This window comes from Neofelis nebulosa, chromosome 9 (genome assembly GCF_028018385.1).
Source record: "Neofelis nebulosa isolate mNeoNeb1 chromosome 9, mNeoNeb1.pri, whole genome shotgun sequence".
NCBI lineage: Eukaryota > Metazoa > Chordata > Mammalia > Carnivora > Felidae > Neofelis > Neofelis nebulosa.
Window position 1 is genome coordinate 7,946,739 of NC_080790.1, and position 16,108 is coordinate 7,962,846.

The 16,108-nt window shown below is 44.8% G+C and overlaps 1 protein-coding gene across 1 annotated transcript in view; it reads right to left on the minus strand.

The window, feature by feature from the left end:
* Positions 1-10,661, minus strand: part of NOL10 (nucleolar protein 10) — an 88,333-nt gene extending 77,672 nt beyond the window's left edge. Inside the window, exons 1-5 of the mRNA XM_058682529.1 lie at positions 10,486-10,661; positions 7,695-7,740; positions 4,847-4,945; positions 1,965-2,042; positions 578-615 (exon numbers count right to left, since the gene is read on the minus strand). Coding sequence (XP_058538512.1) covers positions 578-615; positions 1,965-2,042; positions 4,847-4,945; positions 7,695-7,740; positions 10,486-10,551 — 327 coding nt within the window. The 5' untranslated portion in view covers positions 10,552-10,661. The remainder of the gene's footprint in view (positions 1-577; positions 616-1,964; positions 2,043-4,846; positions 4,946-7,694; positions 7,741-10,485) is intronic.
* Between the last annotated feature and the right edge of the window lie 5,447 nt (positions 10,662-16,108).

Genomic DNA, 16,108 nt, shown 5'->3' on the forward strand with positions numbered 1-16,108 from the left:
TTATTTTCAAAAACTTTTAATTTTAAATTGAATGAGGCACTCTACTGACAACTTTGTAACTACCGAAAACGACCCAAGGGTTGAGAGACGGACTAATGGGACCAAAAAAGAAGAGAAAAAAATATATATATTTAGCTGTGTTTCGAGCTGTCTCAGAACTGTTCCACAACTACCTATTTGCAGTGTTAAGAAAATTAAGCATATAACAATGTTATTTTACTTTTCACATACGAAAGCGGCTTGGCAAATAACACCAGTGTCAATGTAAAAATTAGAAATCACAAATCTACAATCTAACATGGTCTAAAAAAGATGGCCGCTAACAATTCTTGACAACATAGATGAAGTCTCCTATGCGATACAGGAAACTTATTTTGGTATTAGACTGGCCAAAGGCTATCGCTATCACTGTCCTTTTAAAAGATATTCTATATATCAGACATGTGTCAAACTAAAAAATATATTCATAGAAAATAATAGGTTTTATTTTACCACACAGCTGTTTTTAATGTAACAACAGGAACATCACAAAAATACTTCTCATGACTTCTTGAGGACCCAATACTATCAAGCGTACCTTTGAATAGTCATCAGACAAAGTTTCAAAGGTGACAACTGAAAAACAAGAAAACAGTTAAGAAAAATTACAATTACCAATCCACATTCTTCGTAACAATGCAAACCTGAGGCAAAGACTCCAATTCAACACAATAACTATGTACAAACTATATATAAACACCGGATCCCCCCCCCCCCGCTTTTTTGTCCTTCCATAAAACAAGAAGAAAGCTGCCATATTATATTGACCCCAAAACACCAAATGGAAAATTAAAAGCTTTTTAATTTCTCAACGCAGATCAACCAGATTTTCTGCAGAACTGAAGCTGATTAAATAAACTCACAAAACATAACGACTTCTAAATTCTACCAGTTTGTCTGAGATGCCCAAAACAGACATAGAAGAACATTAAGAAAATTGTTTCTTTGAAAAAGAGAACAGCAGCCGTTTACTCATTCAGCCACTAAACATAAAGAGTACAAACAGTTGTTAGTAGCGGCATGTGGGGTTTTTGTACTGGTTTCAAAAAGGAGTGGGTAAAACAAGCTGAAGAATACTTAGCCCATTAGCTGTTTTCTCTCGACCCCAAACCCCAGCAGCCTGACAGAAAGACCTGCTTGTTCCCTGCCCTCCCCGCGGTGCAGTCAGTCGCCTTCTCTGCAGAGTGGATGGAGCCTATGAATGCGGGGAGCCTCCTGTGACTACATCGCATGAGATGGCGAAGGGGAGATTTATCATCACGTGAGCCCTTTAAAATCAGAGTTTGCTGCTGCTGCCGGCAGAAGGGGAAGTGGGAGAGAGGCTCGAACAGGAGACGGACCCAACGACCAGGTGCTGGCTTAGCGGCGAAGACCAGGTGGCAAGGAACACAGGCCGCGGCTGCCAGGATAAACGGGAGCCTCAGCCCTACAAGCACAACAGACTGCATTCTGCCGACAAGCGGAGAGCTGCGAAGCGGATTCTTGCCCGGGGCCTCCGAGTAAGAGCGAGGTGCCCCGAGGTCAGTGCCGAGCACAGAACACGGCACGGCCTGGATGAACTTCACCTACAGGGATACGAGCTAACGAATGGATGTTTTAAGCTGCCACACTCATGGGAATTTGTTACACAGCAAAGAAAACTAACACACAGCGCATTCCCATTTTAAAAAGCGGAAGAGTTAGGGCGCCTGGGTGTCTCAGCGGGTTAGGTGTCCGACTCTTGATTTTGGCTCGGGTCATGATCTCAGTTTGTGAGTTCGAGCAGTGTGGGGCCTCCTGGGAATTCTCTCTCTGCCCCTCCCCCCACTAGTACATGTGCACCCTCTCCCTCCCTCTCTCAAAATAAATTTTAAAAAAATTTAAAAAGAAGACAACTATCCACATATAAAAATGCTATTTTCATGAATTCAAATTTAATCTCTTACCTTCTGAATCTAAACACCTTTCAAACTTCAAGGATAATTGATAGGTGTCATAACATCGAACCCGAGGTTTATATGTTCCTATGAAAAAGATTAATGTGATGTAAAGCCTAAAGGAGGTACTTTTCACTGGCAATATCCTGCAGACAGGTTAAGTACACTTTTTGTTTAGAAGTAAGTAGGATTCATTATAACCACATGAAAGAAAAAGAATTTAAAAGCAGCCCTCCCCAACATCCCAAGGAGAAAACCAGCAAAGTATATAAACAAGCAGGTCACACAAAATGAAATACACATAACTACTAAACTTCACAAATAATCTGACTAAGTAGACAAAAACAATGAGACAGTTACTGTCCGTCAGAATGGCAAAGATTAAAAGACGGTTAATATCTGTGTAGGTGAGAGTGTTAAAAAGGCACTCTCATACACTTGGTGATTAGTACAAACTTCTCCGGAGGACAATCTGGCAAATCTGTAAAATATGTGATGTTTGTACACCTTGAATCTGTATTTCAACTGATACAAGTTTATCCTAGAGAAACACACCCACAAGTGTACCAGACACACAAAGGGTGTTTCCCGCAGCGCTGTTTACAACTGGCCAAAAACTGAGAGCAAATAAAACGTATACTGACGTGGAAATGGTTCAATAAATGATGGCAGATCATCACATAGCTCACGAGAGGATGACCCAGGCCTGTGCCAACAGGGAAAGCCACCACAACACGCCACCGAGTACAAGAGACAGGGCAGAGAGCACAGGGAAGCGCCCCAGAGTGGCGCCTGGGGTCCCACGTCTGTATAAGTCAGCACTGGCGGCATAAGCACTATGTACAGAAGAGGCTGGGAGAAGCACGGTGATTATCTCCGTGAAGTGCAATTCTAGGGCATTTCACATTTTGTCTTCTGCAATTCTGTAATGTTTGCATGTTTTATAAGTTTATCATGTTTGCAATCAAAACGAGAAAAAGACTGGTCTTCAAAGCCAAAACATATTTTTTTTTTAAAAAAAGGAATGAGGTAGTTCTTGAATCCCCGAGACCTCATTTAAAAATAATATGTAGTAGGGGGTGCCTGGGTGGCTCAGTCAGTTGAGCGTCGGACTTCGGCTCAGGTCATGATCTCACAGCTCGTGAGTTCGCCCTGTGTTGGGCTCGGTGCTGACAGCTCAGAGCCTGGAGCCTGCTTCAGATTCTGGGTCTCCCTCTCTCTCTCTCTCTCTCTCTCTCTCTCTCTCTCTGCCCTCTTCCACTCATGCTGTCTCTGTCTCTCGAAAATAAACATTAACAAAAAAAAAATTTTTTTTTAATGGTTATGCAGTATAACATACAAATACACACACACGTAACACGTTATATATTATATAACTGTTTACATATTTAAACCACATACAGTATATATAATTCACACATATGAACTGGAGACTAAGAAATGTGTTAATACTGAGACAATCATCAGCACAGAACAAAAGAGACTGGCATATAGATGTATAAAAGTTCTGTCAAATAAGCAAGTGTTTGGAAAGGAGATATAAATGGATATAATGTTAAGTCAGCAAAAAAAAAAAAAAGTGCACAATACACAGGATTTAGGTACCACGATCACAGTCAAAACACACACTGGATAATGCTCTTCTAAATTATAACATGTAAAAGTTACCTATATTCAGGGCTTTTTGATACTAACAAATAAATACTACTAATATAGAATGTTAGTGGCATAAAAAATATTAGTCCATTACACAGAAAATTATGTTAAAAGCAACCCTTTCCGGAACTTTCACTCACTGTTGGTAGGAATGTAAAATGATCTTGACCACCTTGGAAAAAGTCTGGTGGCCGCTCATTAAAGCGAAACATACATCTACCCTATGGCCCAGCAATGTCCTCCAAAACAAGCCTGTGTAACATTGTCCACCGTGCTTTATTAATAATACTAAAAAATGAAAACAGTCCAGGTGTCCAGCAAATGGAGAATGGATGGATAAACTCTAGTACATTCTTATAAAGAAATACTATTTGGCAAAAAGAAAAAACCACTGACACCTGTGCCAGCATGGACGAATCTCAAAGACCTAAGAAAATAGACCTCACATAAAAAGAATATGCAGCGTATGACTACAGTTACATCAAGTTTCCCACAGAGCAGTGGTTGCCGGTGCACGGGTGGGATCAGGACGGACTGTGAGGGGCATGAAAGAAGTTTATGGGTGAGAGGAAAGTTCTAGATCTTAACTGGGGTTTCGCCTACATAGGTGAATGCATCTGTCAAAACTCCTCAAAAGATCTGTGCATTTCACTGTATGTAAATCTACCTAAAAGAAAAGCCATAGATAAATAAGGTCTAGTTAATGGTACACATCCTGAGGTATTTATGGGAAAAGTATACTGGTATCTGCAACCTGCTCTGAAATGCATCAAAAAACGGGATGGGGGCACCTGGGGGGCTCAGTCGGTTAAGCATCTGACTTCGGCTCAGGTCATGATCTCGCAGTTTGTGGGTTCGAGCCCCACGTCGGGCTCTGTGCTGACAGCTCAGAGCCTGGAGCCTGCTTGGGATTCTGTGTCTCCCTCCCTCTTTGCCCCTCCCCCTGCTCATGCTCTGTCTCTCAGCAATAAATAAATGTTTAAAAAAAAAAAAAACAGGATTAAAAAAAAAGGATTGATGGATGGACAGAGATGGACAGATATGATCCAGCAATATACTACTGAGAATCTAGGTGGTGGGTAAAAGGATTTCACCTTACAATTTTTTCAGTATTTCCGTATGTTTGAAAATTTTTATACTAAAACGTTAAGGTAATTAAAAAAAAAAGCGACCTTTCCCACACTAGCATTTCCTGCTAGGAAATGTACATAAGTCATAACCAAAAACATGCTTACCAGTTGCTAAGATATACTGTCCATCTTTTGACACCTTAATAGTGGTACAAACGGTAGGCATTTCAAAATCCTGAATAAGTTCAATTCTCCTACGGACATCTGCAAAGAGAGGAAGTAAATAACTGATTTCACGACCAATAACTGATTTCACGACCAGGTGCTCATTTTATCTCCTAAGGCCCAGCATGCAGAACAGTCACTACGAACAGGTCAACAATGTCCCAGTGCCTCCAAGCCTCGGAATACAGCCCCACCCATCACACAGGAAGGTTTTTTCTTAGCTCATACCTTAGCTTTCTAAGCTTAGTATTTTTTACTTTAAAAAAAATTTTTTTTAAGTTTTTATTTATTTTTGACAGAGACAGAGTGCAAGCATGAGCGGGGGAGGTGCAGCGAGAGAGGGAGACGCAGGATCCGAACAGGCTCCAGGCTCCAAGCTGTCAGCACAGAGCCCGACACGGGACTCGAACTCACGAACTGTGAGATCGTGACCTGGGCCGAAGTCAGACACTTAACCGACTGAGCCACCCAGGCACCCCAGTATTTTTTATTTTTTGAAAAGTATCATCACTAATTGAAAAAAAAAAAAATGTCCACAGTGGTGTATCAAACATCCAGTTTCAAGAGCCAGATAAGGGGGGAACACAACAAATATTATACCACTATCATTACTCAGTCACGGCTAAGACAAAAATCTTACCATTTTTTTCCTCCTAGATACTAAGTTTAGGGGCGCCTGGGCGGCTCAGTCGGTGGGGCGTCTGACTTCGGCTCAGGTCATGATCTCACAGCTTGTGAGTTCGAGCCCCATGTCAGGCTCTATGCTAACAGCTTGGAGCCTAGAGCCTGCTTCAAGATTGTGCGTCTCCCTCTCTCTCTGCCCCTCCCCTACTCATGCTCTGTGTCTCTCTCTTTCTCTCTCTCCTTCAAAAACAAACATTAGGGGCGCCTGGGTGGCGCAGTCGGTTAAGCGTCCGACTTCAGCCAAGTCACGATCTCGCGGTCCGTGAGTTCGAGCCCCGCGTCGGGCTCTGGGCTGGTGGCTCGGAGCCTGGAGCCTGTTTCCGATTCTGTGTCTCCCTCTCTCTCTGCCCCTCCCTCGTTCATGCTATGTCTCTCTCTGTCCCAAAAATAAATTTAAAAAAAAGTTGGAAAAAAAAAAATTAAAAAAAAAAAAAAAAAAAACATTAAAAAAATTGTTTTTAATTTAAATCTTCAAAATCCTAAGTTTATGTAAGAAACTGCTGGCAAGCTGACTTTGCCTCTGTTGGCACCAGGGTTCTGAGCCAAGAGGACCCAGGCTGGATTAAGATTTAGAGCAATCTCTCTGGATCAAAAGGCTTGAACACGGACTCTCACAAAACCTGGTTCCCTTCTACAATCCACACAATGTGTCTACTGCAAGGACCATTTATGACTCCAAGGCACATTACTGCCTTGCTTATTAAATTAAACCCAAATATAAGATTCAAACCAACTGAGTAGGAATGGCCCACTCAATATGAAAGACACATGATAGTTTTGAGATGGGCTGAGAGAAAGGGTTGATGAACAGTTTTTCCTCTAAGTAATCTGAATCTCTTTTCTACACTCTAGGCCACCGGGTAGAACGTGGGGTGGGGGGGGGGGGGGGGGAGTGGTCAGAAGAAATCGGAATCAGTGAACGTTACTAAAGGAGCAGTTCTTGTTTTCCTTGGATTCAAAGTTTCCATTTTCTAACTTTAGAACTATCTACACAAAGCCGTCTCTTCCAAGATGCTTGCCTTGGGGTATTTATCTCACACACACAGAAATCCCTTCCAACACCTTAGCCTTTGATTTTTAGAGACTAATTTAAACAACATATATGGAAAGATAAATCATCTTTCAAACGTGACAAGCTGTAATGGAGAAAATTTGCCAAAAATCTGTTCGAAACAAAACTGATCAATGCCTTAAACTTATGAATCCGGAAAAGAACGATTCAGTGTGACACCCGAATCCTGGCAGCTAACGTGACACGAACGTCCGAGCGCATAAAGGTCGCCCCTAAGGTGACAAGGCGACCCGCCTACACGGTGGGATGCCCGGGAGCTGCGATCTGCCACTCCCTCAAAAAAAAACAACTGATCTTCTAGCTTTCCCTATTCTTCCCAGCCAGTATAAATTAAAGAATGTAAATTTTCTGCAGTTATCCTTTATGAAAAAGATGCTGACGTGCTGGAGAACAAAGCAGTCATGGCCCTGCTAGGAGAGTCGGCCTTCCTCGGGCCTCCCGCATCGCCGCCCACCTTGCTAGGTCCAGCAAGACTGCCGTGCCCCGGTCGCACCTGAGCCATCTCTCAGGGGTGTCTGCGCGGCCGAGAACCCTGACGGGTAAGGGAACGTGTCTCCTCTGGACAGACGGCAGGCTTGCTCACTGCGGCTACAGAAGCAGCGGACTTCCCGAGCTAGGTGTGGCTCAGCTGCAACACAGACCCCGTGTGCCTGCAGCCACCTGGGCCGTGCTGAGTGTCCCTGTGGGACTCAGGGCAAGGGGAGCTGGCAGAGATACGCTGATGCTCATGCCATCTGCTGTGCCAAGCTGGGGTTCTCATCTCCGACCCAGGAATCTTGTCTCTTCCACTACTATCCGTGAAATCGTTAACAGGCTAACTCAATTTAAGTAGGTAGAATTCAACCTCACGCCCACCAGGAACATATCAACCACAACAAAAGGTTTTTAGGAAGGAAAAGGGCAAAAAGTTTATTTCCCACTTTTTAACTGCCCTGTATCTTTGTCAACCTCCACTTAAATATGATAACAAATGTGTGAAAGCACTGTTGCATAGGTCGTGCACGTAGCCAGGGTGGGGAAAAAAATACTCACCGACATCCTTCTTCTGTAGTGCTCTCTTCTTCCTGTCAGAAAGCCACTTAAAGAAAATGAAGAGACTTTATTTTAAAACAGATTTACTTTGCTTTCCTGCTTACCAAAGTGCTCACATTAAAAAAGTTAAAACTTTATAGGAATATATTAACAGAGGAAGTGAAAAGATTCTATAATCCCAACCCTGTTAACATATCCCCCGGGTTTTTTTTCTTGTATATATTTACATATATTAGACAATACATTTTATTCATTTTATTTATTATTTTTTTAGTGTTTATTTATCTTTGAGAGAAACAGAGCGTGAGCCAGGGGAGGGGCAGAGAGAGGGAGACACAGAATCCAAAGCAGGCTCTAGGTGCTGAGAGCAAAGAGCCGGACATGGGGCTCGAACCCACAAACCATGAGATCATGACCTGAGCTGAAGTCAGATGCTTAACCGACTGAGCCACCCAGGCGCCCCTAGACATTTTAGAACCACTATGTTTTACCCAAGAGAAAACTAATTCATTGGGAAAGTCATAAGCCTCAAATATTAGGAGGATTACCACTAATATATGGAACAACTTTATTTAGGTCAAATATTAAAAAGCAAACCATTAAAAGGAGAAAGTTTCTTGAGCATATTTTTTACAAAGAACAAAACTAGATCATTAAGCAAATAGCTGACACTTGATAATACGGAAATGATGCTTTTAAGTCATACTCACTGACAGATTTTTTTTTTTTTTTTTGAGAGAGAGCGCGAGCGAGCATGCAAACCAAGTGAACGGCAGAGGGAGAGCGAGAATCTTAAGTAGGCTTCAGGCTCAGCGTGGAGCCTGACTCGCACTCCATCCCATGACCCTCGGAATCGTGACCTGAGTCAAAATCAAGAGTCAGACGCTCAACTGACTGAGCCACCCAGGCACCTCTGGGAGCAGATTTTCTTCTGAAATTAACGTAGCTCAATTTAGCAGACGGCATAATTCTAAAGCCCAAGTCTTTCAGGAGGCCTAGCTACCTCATCCCCATTCGTGAGGCCTCCCCGGCTACAGTTGTTTGCACAAAGCAGCTCGGATGAAAGCTTCCAACAGCACTGGCGGGAACACCCTAACTTCCCACTTGAGCCTACAAGGCCCACCTCTCCAGCCTTACCTGCCCCCACTGTCTCCCCTTGGCATGCCACAGCCACACCCGCACCTCTTCGGCTTCTCCAACATGCCAAGGGCATTCCCAGTTGGGGACATTTACGCTTTCTGTTCTCTCAACACTGAAAACTCTTTCCCCGTCTTTTCATTACCCAAGTTTCTGCTCAAATATCACCTCTAACAGAGAGGCCTTCCCTAAAGGGTTTATCCAAAACATTCTCTGACCACTTTCGCCACAACACTCTTTTTTCTTTTCCAGTTTTTATTTAAATTCTAGTTAGCTGACATACAGCGTAACATTGGTTTCAGGAGTAAAATTCAGTGATCAGTCACTTACATATAACACCCAGCGCTCATCCCAACAAGTGCCCTCCTTAGCGCCCATCACCCATCTAGCCCATCCTCCCCACCACCTCCCTCCAGCAACCCCCAATTTGTTCTCTATCGTAAGAGTCTCTGTGGTTTGTTCCCCTCTCTCTTTTTTCCCCCTCCCATATGTTCATGTATTTTGTTTCTTAAATTCACAACGCTCTCTTCTAGTCCATTCATCGAAGCTGTCTTCCTGTTTGCTCACTTCTCCTTTCCCCCAACAGGGAAACTTATCTAATGTGTTCACCATGTATCCCAACACTCAGAACAGGGCTACCGGCACGTAGTTACTTCTCAACAAATGCGCAGAATGACCAAAACGAGAAAGATCATGCTGTGTGACGAACAGTCGGAAGATGAGGAATTAGCTGGCCTGAATTCTGAAAAGAAAGGCAGACTCTAATCACAGACTCCAGATCTTTCGGGGGCAGGCACAACTAAGAAGAAACAGCTCTTCATTTATTCAGATTTCTAAGGGCAAGAGTGGAACTAACACCAGCATGCTATAAAATGACAAGTTTCAACACCAGTATCTAGCAAGTAATCTTAAAATGGAAATGAGCTTCTTCTAGAAGTTTCTTCCCACTGGCAGTGCCTGGACAGAGGCTTGTTCATCGCTTATAAGAAATTAAAAAAAAAAAAAAAACAAGCCGCAGATCATAGATGTGTGAGCTTGGACAACTCACTCTTCCCATCGCTGGATCTGCTGCATACGTTAAACATGAGAAGACGACTGTAAAACAATCACTATTTTCCCAGCTCCTTCCAACTCTGAGGTCCTAAGACCCGATGAAATCAAGTTAAGGTCGGCAAGGTTCAGAAACACTGCCCTCTACACCATAGAAGTCTGCAGGTGCAAACTCTGTGTGCGTTTTCTTGCTCACTTGCTGTATCTCTAGAACTTGCCGTACAATAGGAATCCAACAAACAGCTGATGCGTGGACATTAAAATGGGGGAGAAAAGCCCGCAACCCATCTGTCCGCGCTTTCCTCCTCGGTGCGGCAGAAGCTGGGAACATCCCCAGAAGCCCCAAAGGACGCGCGTCGCCTGTTCTAGAGAACTCTGCAAAAGTTCCAGCGAAGCTCATCGCCCCTGATCACCCGCCGCCCAGCTTCTGGCGCGGGGACAGCAGTGTCCTCGACGACCGGCACCGACCAGCTCCCGCGGGCACGGCCACTTGCCCCCCGGGCCTCCCCGAGCCAGGGGCCGGCCAGGGCCAGGCTAACACGGAGGCCAGGGCCGAGGAGAGGGGCGGCTGCCTCGAGAGGCGGGGGACCCCGAAGTGCCTCACCTCAGGCAGGGACTTGCCGCAGCTGAGACTGTAAATCTTCACCTCGTTGAGGCTGGACACCTGCATGGCCGGACAGAGCGACGGCGACCCACGTTCCTCCGCGAGCCCCTCTCCCCGCGCCACACGCGAGCGTCCGAACCGCAGCGTGTCCCCGGCGCCACTGGGCGGCGTGCGGCGCTGGCGACGGCTGATGACGCACTCGCGGCGCCGGAACTGCGCCAGTTCCCGGAGGAGGGGGCGTGGCCGAATGGAATGGAGCGGCTGGGGGCGGGGCTCTGGCCAGGCCACCCCGAGTGCGGGAGGGCTGGGAGCCGCGCAGTCTCCCCTGCGCAGTGCGTGCGTTGACACTCTCCTGGGGTCGCTGTCCTGGCCGAAGTGTCGCCGCCCGAGTGGGGCAGGCGGTGCAGGCCGGCGCCCGGTGGCCTGGGGGGCTGGGTCAAGGGAATCCTTCCAGCCCCTGGGCGAATCCAGAGTATTCAGGGTGGATTCTTCTCTCCTCCACCGTGTTTCTTTCAGCAACGTTACATTACAAATAAGTGCTCTTTAAAGTTGACGTATAAAAATGTTACTTGCGGGGGTGCCTGGGTGGCTCAGTCAGTTAATCGTCCAAGTCATGATTTTGTCTCAGGTCATGCATGATTCCGGCTCTGAGAGCCTCCTTGGGAGAATCTCCCTTTCTCTCTCCCCCTCTCTCTCAAACATTTTTTTTTTAATGTTACTTTCGTCTAGATTTGTTCGACACTCATCCACAAAGGAGTGAAAGATAAGAAAAGGCAAACTAAGGAAAAAGAAAACGATAAAAGAAGGAGTGGTCGGGGCGCCTGGGTGGCTCAGTGAGTTGAGCGTCCGATTTCTCAGGTCATGATCTCATGGCTCGTGAATTCGAGCCCCACATCAGGCTCTGTGCTGACAGCTCGGAGCCTGGAGCCTGCTTCGGATTCCGTGTCTCCCTCTCTCCCCTACTCCTCCCCTGCTCACACTCTGGCTCCAAAAGTGAATAAACATTTTCTAAAAGTGTGGTTTTGGTTTTGTTTTTGTTTTTAAAGGAGTGGACATCAAGGGTGAAGTGCTTTGGAACCTGATGTCTTTTGAGACAGGCGTGTGACAGCAACGACAGACAGACACAGCCCCTCACTACATATCGTTTTCAGAAAGTTCACAGACTGTTGATTGTCCAACTGCATAGAGAACTGCCTTTACTGCTGCCTAGCTGTGAGAAGTGCAGAATTTTCCGCTCAGAGGAAAACTTAAGGAGAAAATGTAGGTTAACAGCAGTCAAAGGTGTCCGTTTAAAATTGTAACACAGTATTCACATCCCTTACCTATAGCTGAGGTGGGTCATTTGGGGCACAGGCTTTATTAGTTCATGGCAAGTCGAGGGCTTCTGTGGGGCTCGAGCAATTTTGTTTTTGTTGTAACTGTCCTCAAAGTTCCCGTCCAGATTCTATCTTCTGCTTGAGAGTTTCTTTGAGGAAATATGCAGGAAACCTCCTTGGGGAGGCCGTATGCCACGGTAGAAAGATCATGGGTTCATAAGAATCATAAAATAGGCCTGTTAAGCAAGTCATAAAAAAAGAAAGCACTTATTTTCCAAAATATGCAGGATGATTTCCAAGAAATCTTGAATACTTTTGTACAAAAATGATTACTTCTATTATTTCAAGAATGTATTGTAAAAGCCCATTGATTGTAAAACACAATAGTATCTCACTTAGTGCTATGTGTTAGATAGAAGATATATAGATCTACTGTACTAATTTTTGATAATTAAGGGCCCAAGGCCATTTCACCAGACAATCTGATTTCCCACTGACTCCTAAATTTGCCTTCTCATTCATTAGTACTGGTTTCATTATTCTAGTTTTCAATCTTTGCTTCCGCTAATCTGGATTCTGGAATGCCTTCCATTTCTCCTTATATCCAGATTCTACCAGCTCCTCAAAACTCACCTTTTGAACACCTTGCTCAGTCTCCTATGTGTTCACTGTACTGCATAAATAACTTGATGGCCATTATATCTTTTTGCTAGATTTAAAAAATTTTTTTTTCATTTTAGAGAGACAGAGTGAAAGAGCTGGGGAAAGGGGTAGAGGGAGAGAGAGAGAGAGAGAGAGAGAGAGAGAGAGAGAGAGAGAATCCCAAGCAGGATCTGCACTCAGCACAGAGTCCGATGCAGGGCTTGAACCCACGGACTGTGAGGTCATGAGCTGAAATCAAGAGCTGGACGAGCAACTGGCTGAGCCCCCCAGGGGCCCCCAAAGTGTAATAGTATGTGAAACGCATGTATATATCACCCAGCTTCAACAACGCACACATGACCCATCATGTTTCATTTACACCCTCACCACTCCCTCATCCTTGGGTTATTTTGAATAATTTTGAAGCAATTCTGTGGCAATTATCTCTGCGGGCTGTAAAGTACTTGTCTGACCACCCCCTCCATCTAGACCTGGTGGCAACCCTGAGCCTTAATTCATCTCTGGGTTCTCTGGGCCCAAACCAATGCCTAGTAGGTGGCACACTTTCAGTAAATATTCCTTAATAAAAATGAATCGATTAATTTATCACTGCTCATCCTGACCCAAAGTCCTAATTCTTTGATCCTTACATCTTGGCCTTTGGTAATATTAAAAACAGCAGATCTCTATTCCAGATGATTATGGTTTCAAACACATCCATTTAAACATCTTGTGTCTCGGAGCGCCTGGGTGGCTCAGTCGGTTGAGCGTCCAGCTTCGGCTCAGGTCCTGATCTCACAGTTTGTGGGTTGGAGCCCCACGTCGGGCTCTGTGCTGACAGCTCGGAGCCTGGAGCCTGTTTCGGATTCTGTGTCTCCCTCTCTCTCTGCTCCAACCCCACTCGTGCTCTGTCTCTCTGTCTCTCTCGAAAATAAATAAAAAAACATTAAACATCTTGTGTCTCTAACAAGAAATGTCGGAGCTTAGAGTCAGGAGCCACACGCGAGGGAACACAGTGTTTTCTGCAACATAAAACAAGGTGTTCTTGGTCCTCAGTGCCAAGACCGCTCCTTCCCCACAGTCACCGGCCTGAGGGTTTGACCTGCCACACTCTAGGGTTGTTTTCCACTGAGAACAGAAGGGCAAAGCTCGGTGCAGTTTCTCTGGTGTTTCTAGGATCATCTATAACACGAACACTCAGTTCCTGGGATGTGATGAATTTTGAATGAAGTGCTTATTAGATGCCTTTGCTTGGAGCTAAGAGAACGGACTCTAGAGCCAGATTGCCCGGGTCCAAATCGTGATTCTACCACTGGCTACCCAGAGACAGCCTTGATACAGAGAGTTAATCTAATCTCTCTCTACCTCTGTTTCCCCATTTGAAAAATGAGGATAATATTAGAACCTACAGGGGCGCCTGGGTGGCTCAGTTGGTTAGGCAGCCAACTTCGGCTCAGGTCATGATCTCACAGTGTGTGAGCTCGAGCCCCACGTCGGGCTCTGTGCTGACAGCTCAGAGCCTGGAGCCTGCTTCATTTTCTGTGTGTCCCTCTCTCTCTACCCCTCCCCTGCTCACGCTCTGTGTCTCTCTATCTTTCAATAATAAATAAACGTCAAAAAAAATTAAAGAAAAATATTAGAACCTACATCAGAGGGCTGTTGTAAAGATAAAATGAGCATAAGCCATAAATCATTGAGTCCAGGACACCTATTTTTAACATCCTTGAAATCAGTGTGTTTTGTGTGTCATGCGCGTTTAGTTGACAGTGTTTTCTCCTCTAGTGATGCTTGAGGTAATGGTGCATCTTATCGCAAATGGGTTTTCAGGTTCAATAAAATACAATACAGATAAAGCACTTGGAACAGCGCCTGACATTGTAAAAACTATGCATTAGTTATTATCACTTAGTCCTGGGAACCAAAATATTTAGAACTGTTTAAGAAAAAAGGAGCCAAATTTAGGCTCCAAATAACTTACATGTCTTGTTATTCGTTGCCATTTCAGAAACTTGGCAAGTAACATTCAAGATCCCTCTCTCAATCTTTGCCTCCACGCCCAATCGATCCCCAAATCCTTTCAATTCTACTTGTCAGATGTCAGACCCATTCTTCTCTACTCCCACTGTTGTTGTAGGAGTTCAAACCTTCATCCTCTCTCACCTGGCCCATCGTAATCCTTCTTTCTGGTCTCTGTCTCCCACGGGAGACAAAATCATCTCTAACAGGAGAATCGGATCATACCACACTCCAACTCAGAACGCTTCAGTTCTTCCCAAACCTAGAAGAACACATCTGCACACCTTTGCTGGCCTCTCTGGCCTTCCTATCACCATACGTCATACTGCCCCTCCCCAGCCCCTCTCCCACCCAGCCCCTCACCCACTGCACTCCCCAAGCTGAATTACTTACAGCTTGAAAAGTACAAGACCCCCCCCCTTACCTCTTTATGCCTCCACATCTACTCTTCTGACTTTTTTCAACTCCTTCCCTCTACAAACCTCAGTAACTCCCATTCATTCTTCTCCATCCCCAGGAGGTCTTAAAATATCTAAGTTTCTCATCGAACATTGTATATAATCTCACTGCAGTGTTTCTTAAACCGGGGCTTACAGTTGTATTCTCAGAGAAATAGAGGGGTTTGTATTTCAATGACGGTCTTTTTAACAGCCCGACATGAGCGTATCTGATTATCTGCTTGGCCATCTCCTGAGAGTACTACCATTCAGTGTCAATGCCAAGTTTGCATTTAAGTTCACAGTTCACTGGTGCCACGTGTCACTCCTTTTATTGTCTTGCCTCAGTGATTAGAAGGGGAGGTGGCTGGTATGAAGTAACATGATAGGGACAAGTTTGAGCCAAGCAGAAGTCCGACAATGCCATGGCCTGCCGTGGGAACGAAGGTGTTACGGTCGTTCAAACAGAGAACGTCGATGGAAAAAAATCGAATCAACTCCATCAGGTAGCGGCCCGGAATGCAAAAGAAGTCATGCAGCGCTACGTATTCATTTAGCAAAGTGGCAGATGGCTTTCATCAAAATGGTATCAACCACCATATTAAATTAATTTGAATTACACTGGTGTGAACTTTTAACGTTTTGCTTGAAAATAATGCGGAAGTTTGTTTTGCTGTGTAGTGACACGAGAACTAAAACCACGATAAACTTTAGCCGGCTTTACGTGTAAGCAAGACATTAAGAAGAATTAAGTCTTAAATGCAACGCGGTGTCCTGCTTTGGCTCCTGGAACAGGAAGAGGGCGTTAATGGAAGAATTAGCAAAATCTGAATAAAATCTGTAGTTTAGTAAATAGTATTGTACCAGGTGTTAACTTCTTAGTTTTTTTTTTTTTTTAAGTTTATTCATTTTTGAGAGAGAGAGACAGAGTATGAGCAGGGGAGGGGTAGAGAGAGAGGGAGACACAGAATCCGAAGCAGGCTCCAGGCTCCGAGCTGTCAGCCCAGAGCCCGACGCGATGCTCGAACTCACAAACTGTGAGATCATGACCTGAGCCGAAGTCGGACGCTCAACCGACTGTGCCACCCAGGCGCCCCTTAACTTCTTACTTTTGATGAATGTGTCGTGGCTGAGGAAGATAGTAAGAGTAGGGGGAGCTGGAGAAAGTGTATATGGGAACTCTCTGCGGTGTATTTCCAACTTTTCCGTACA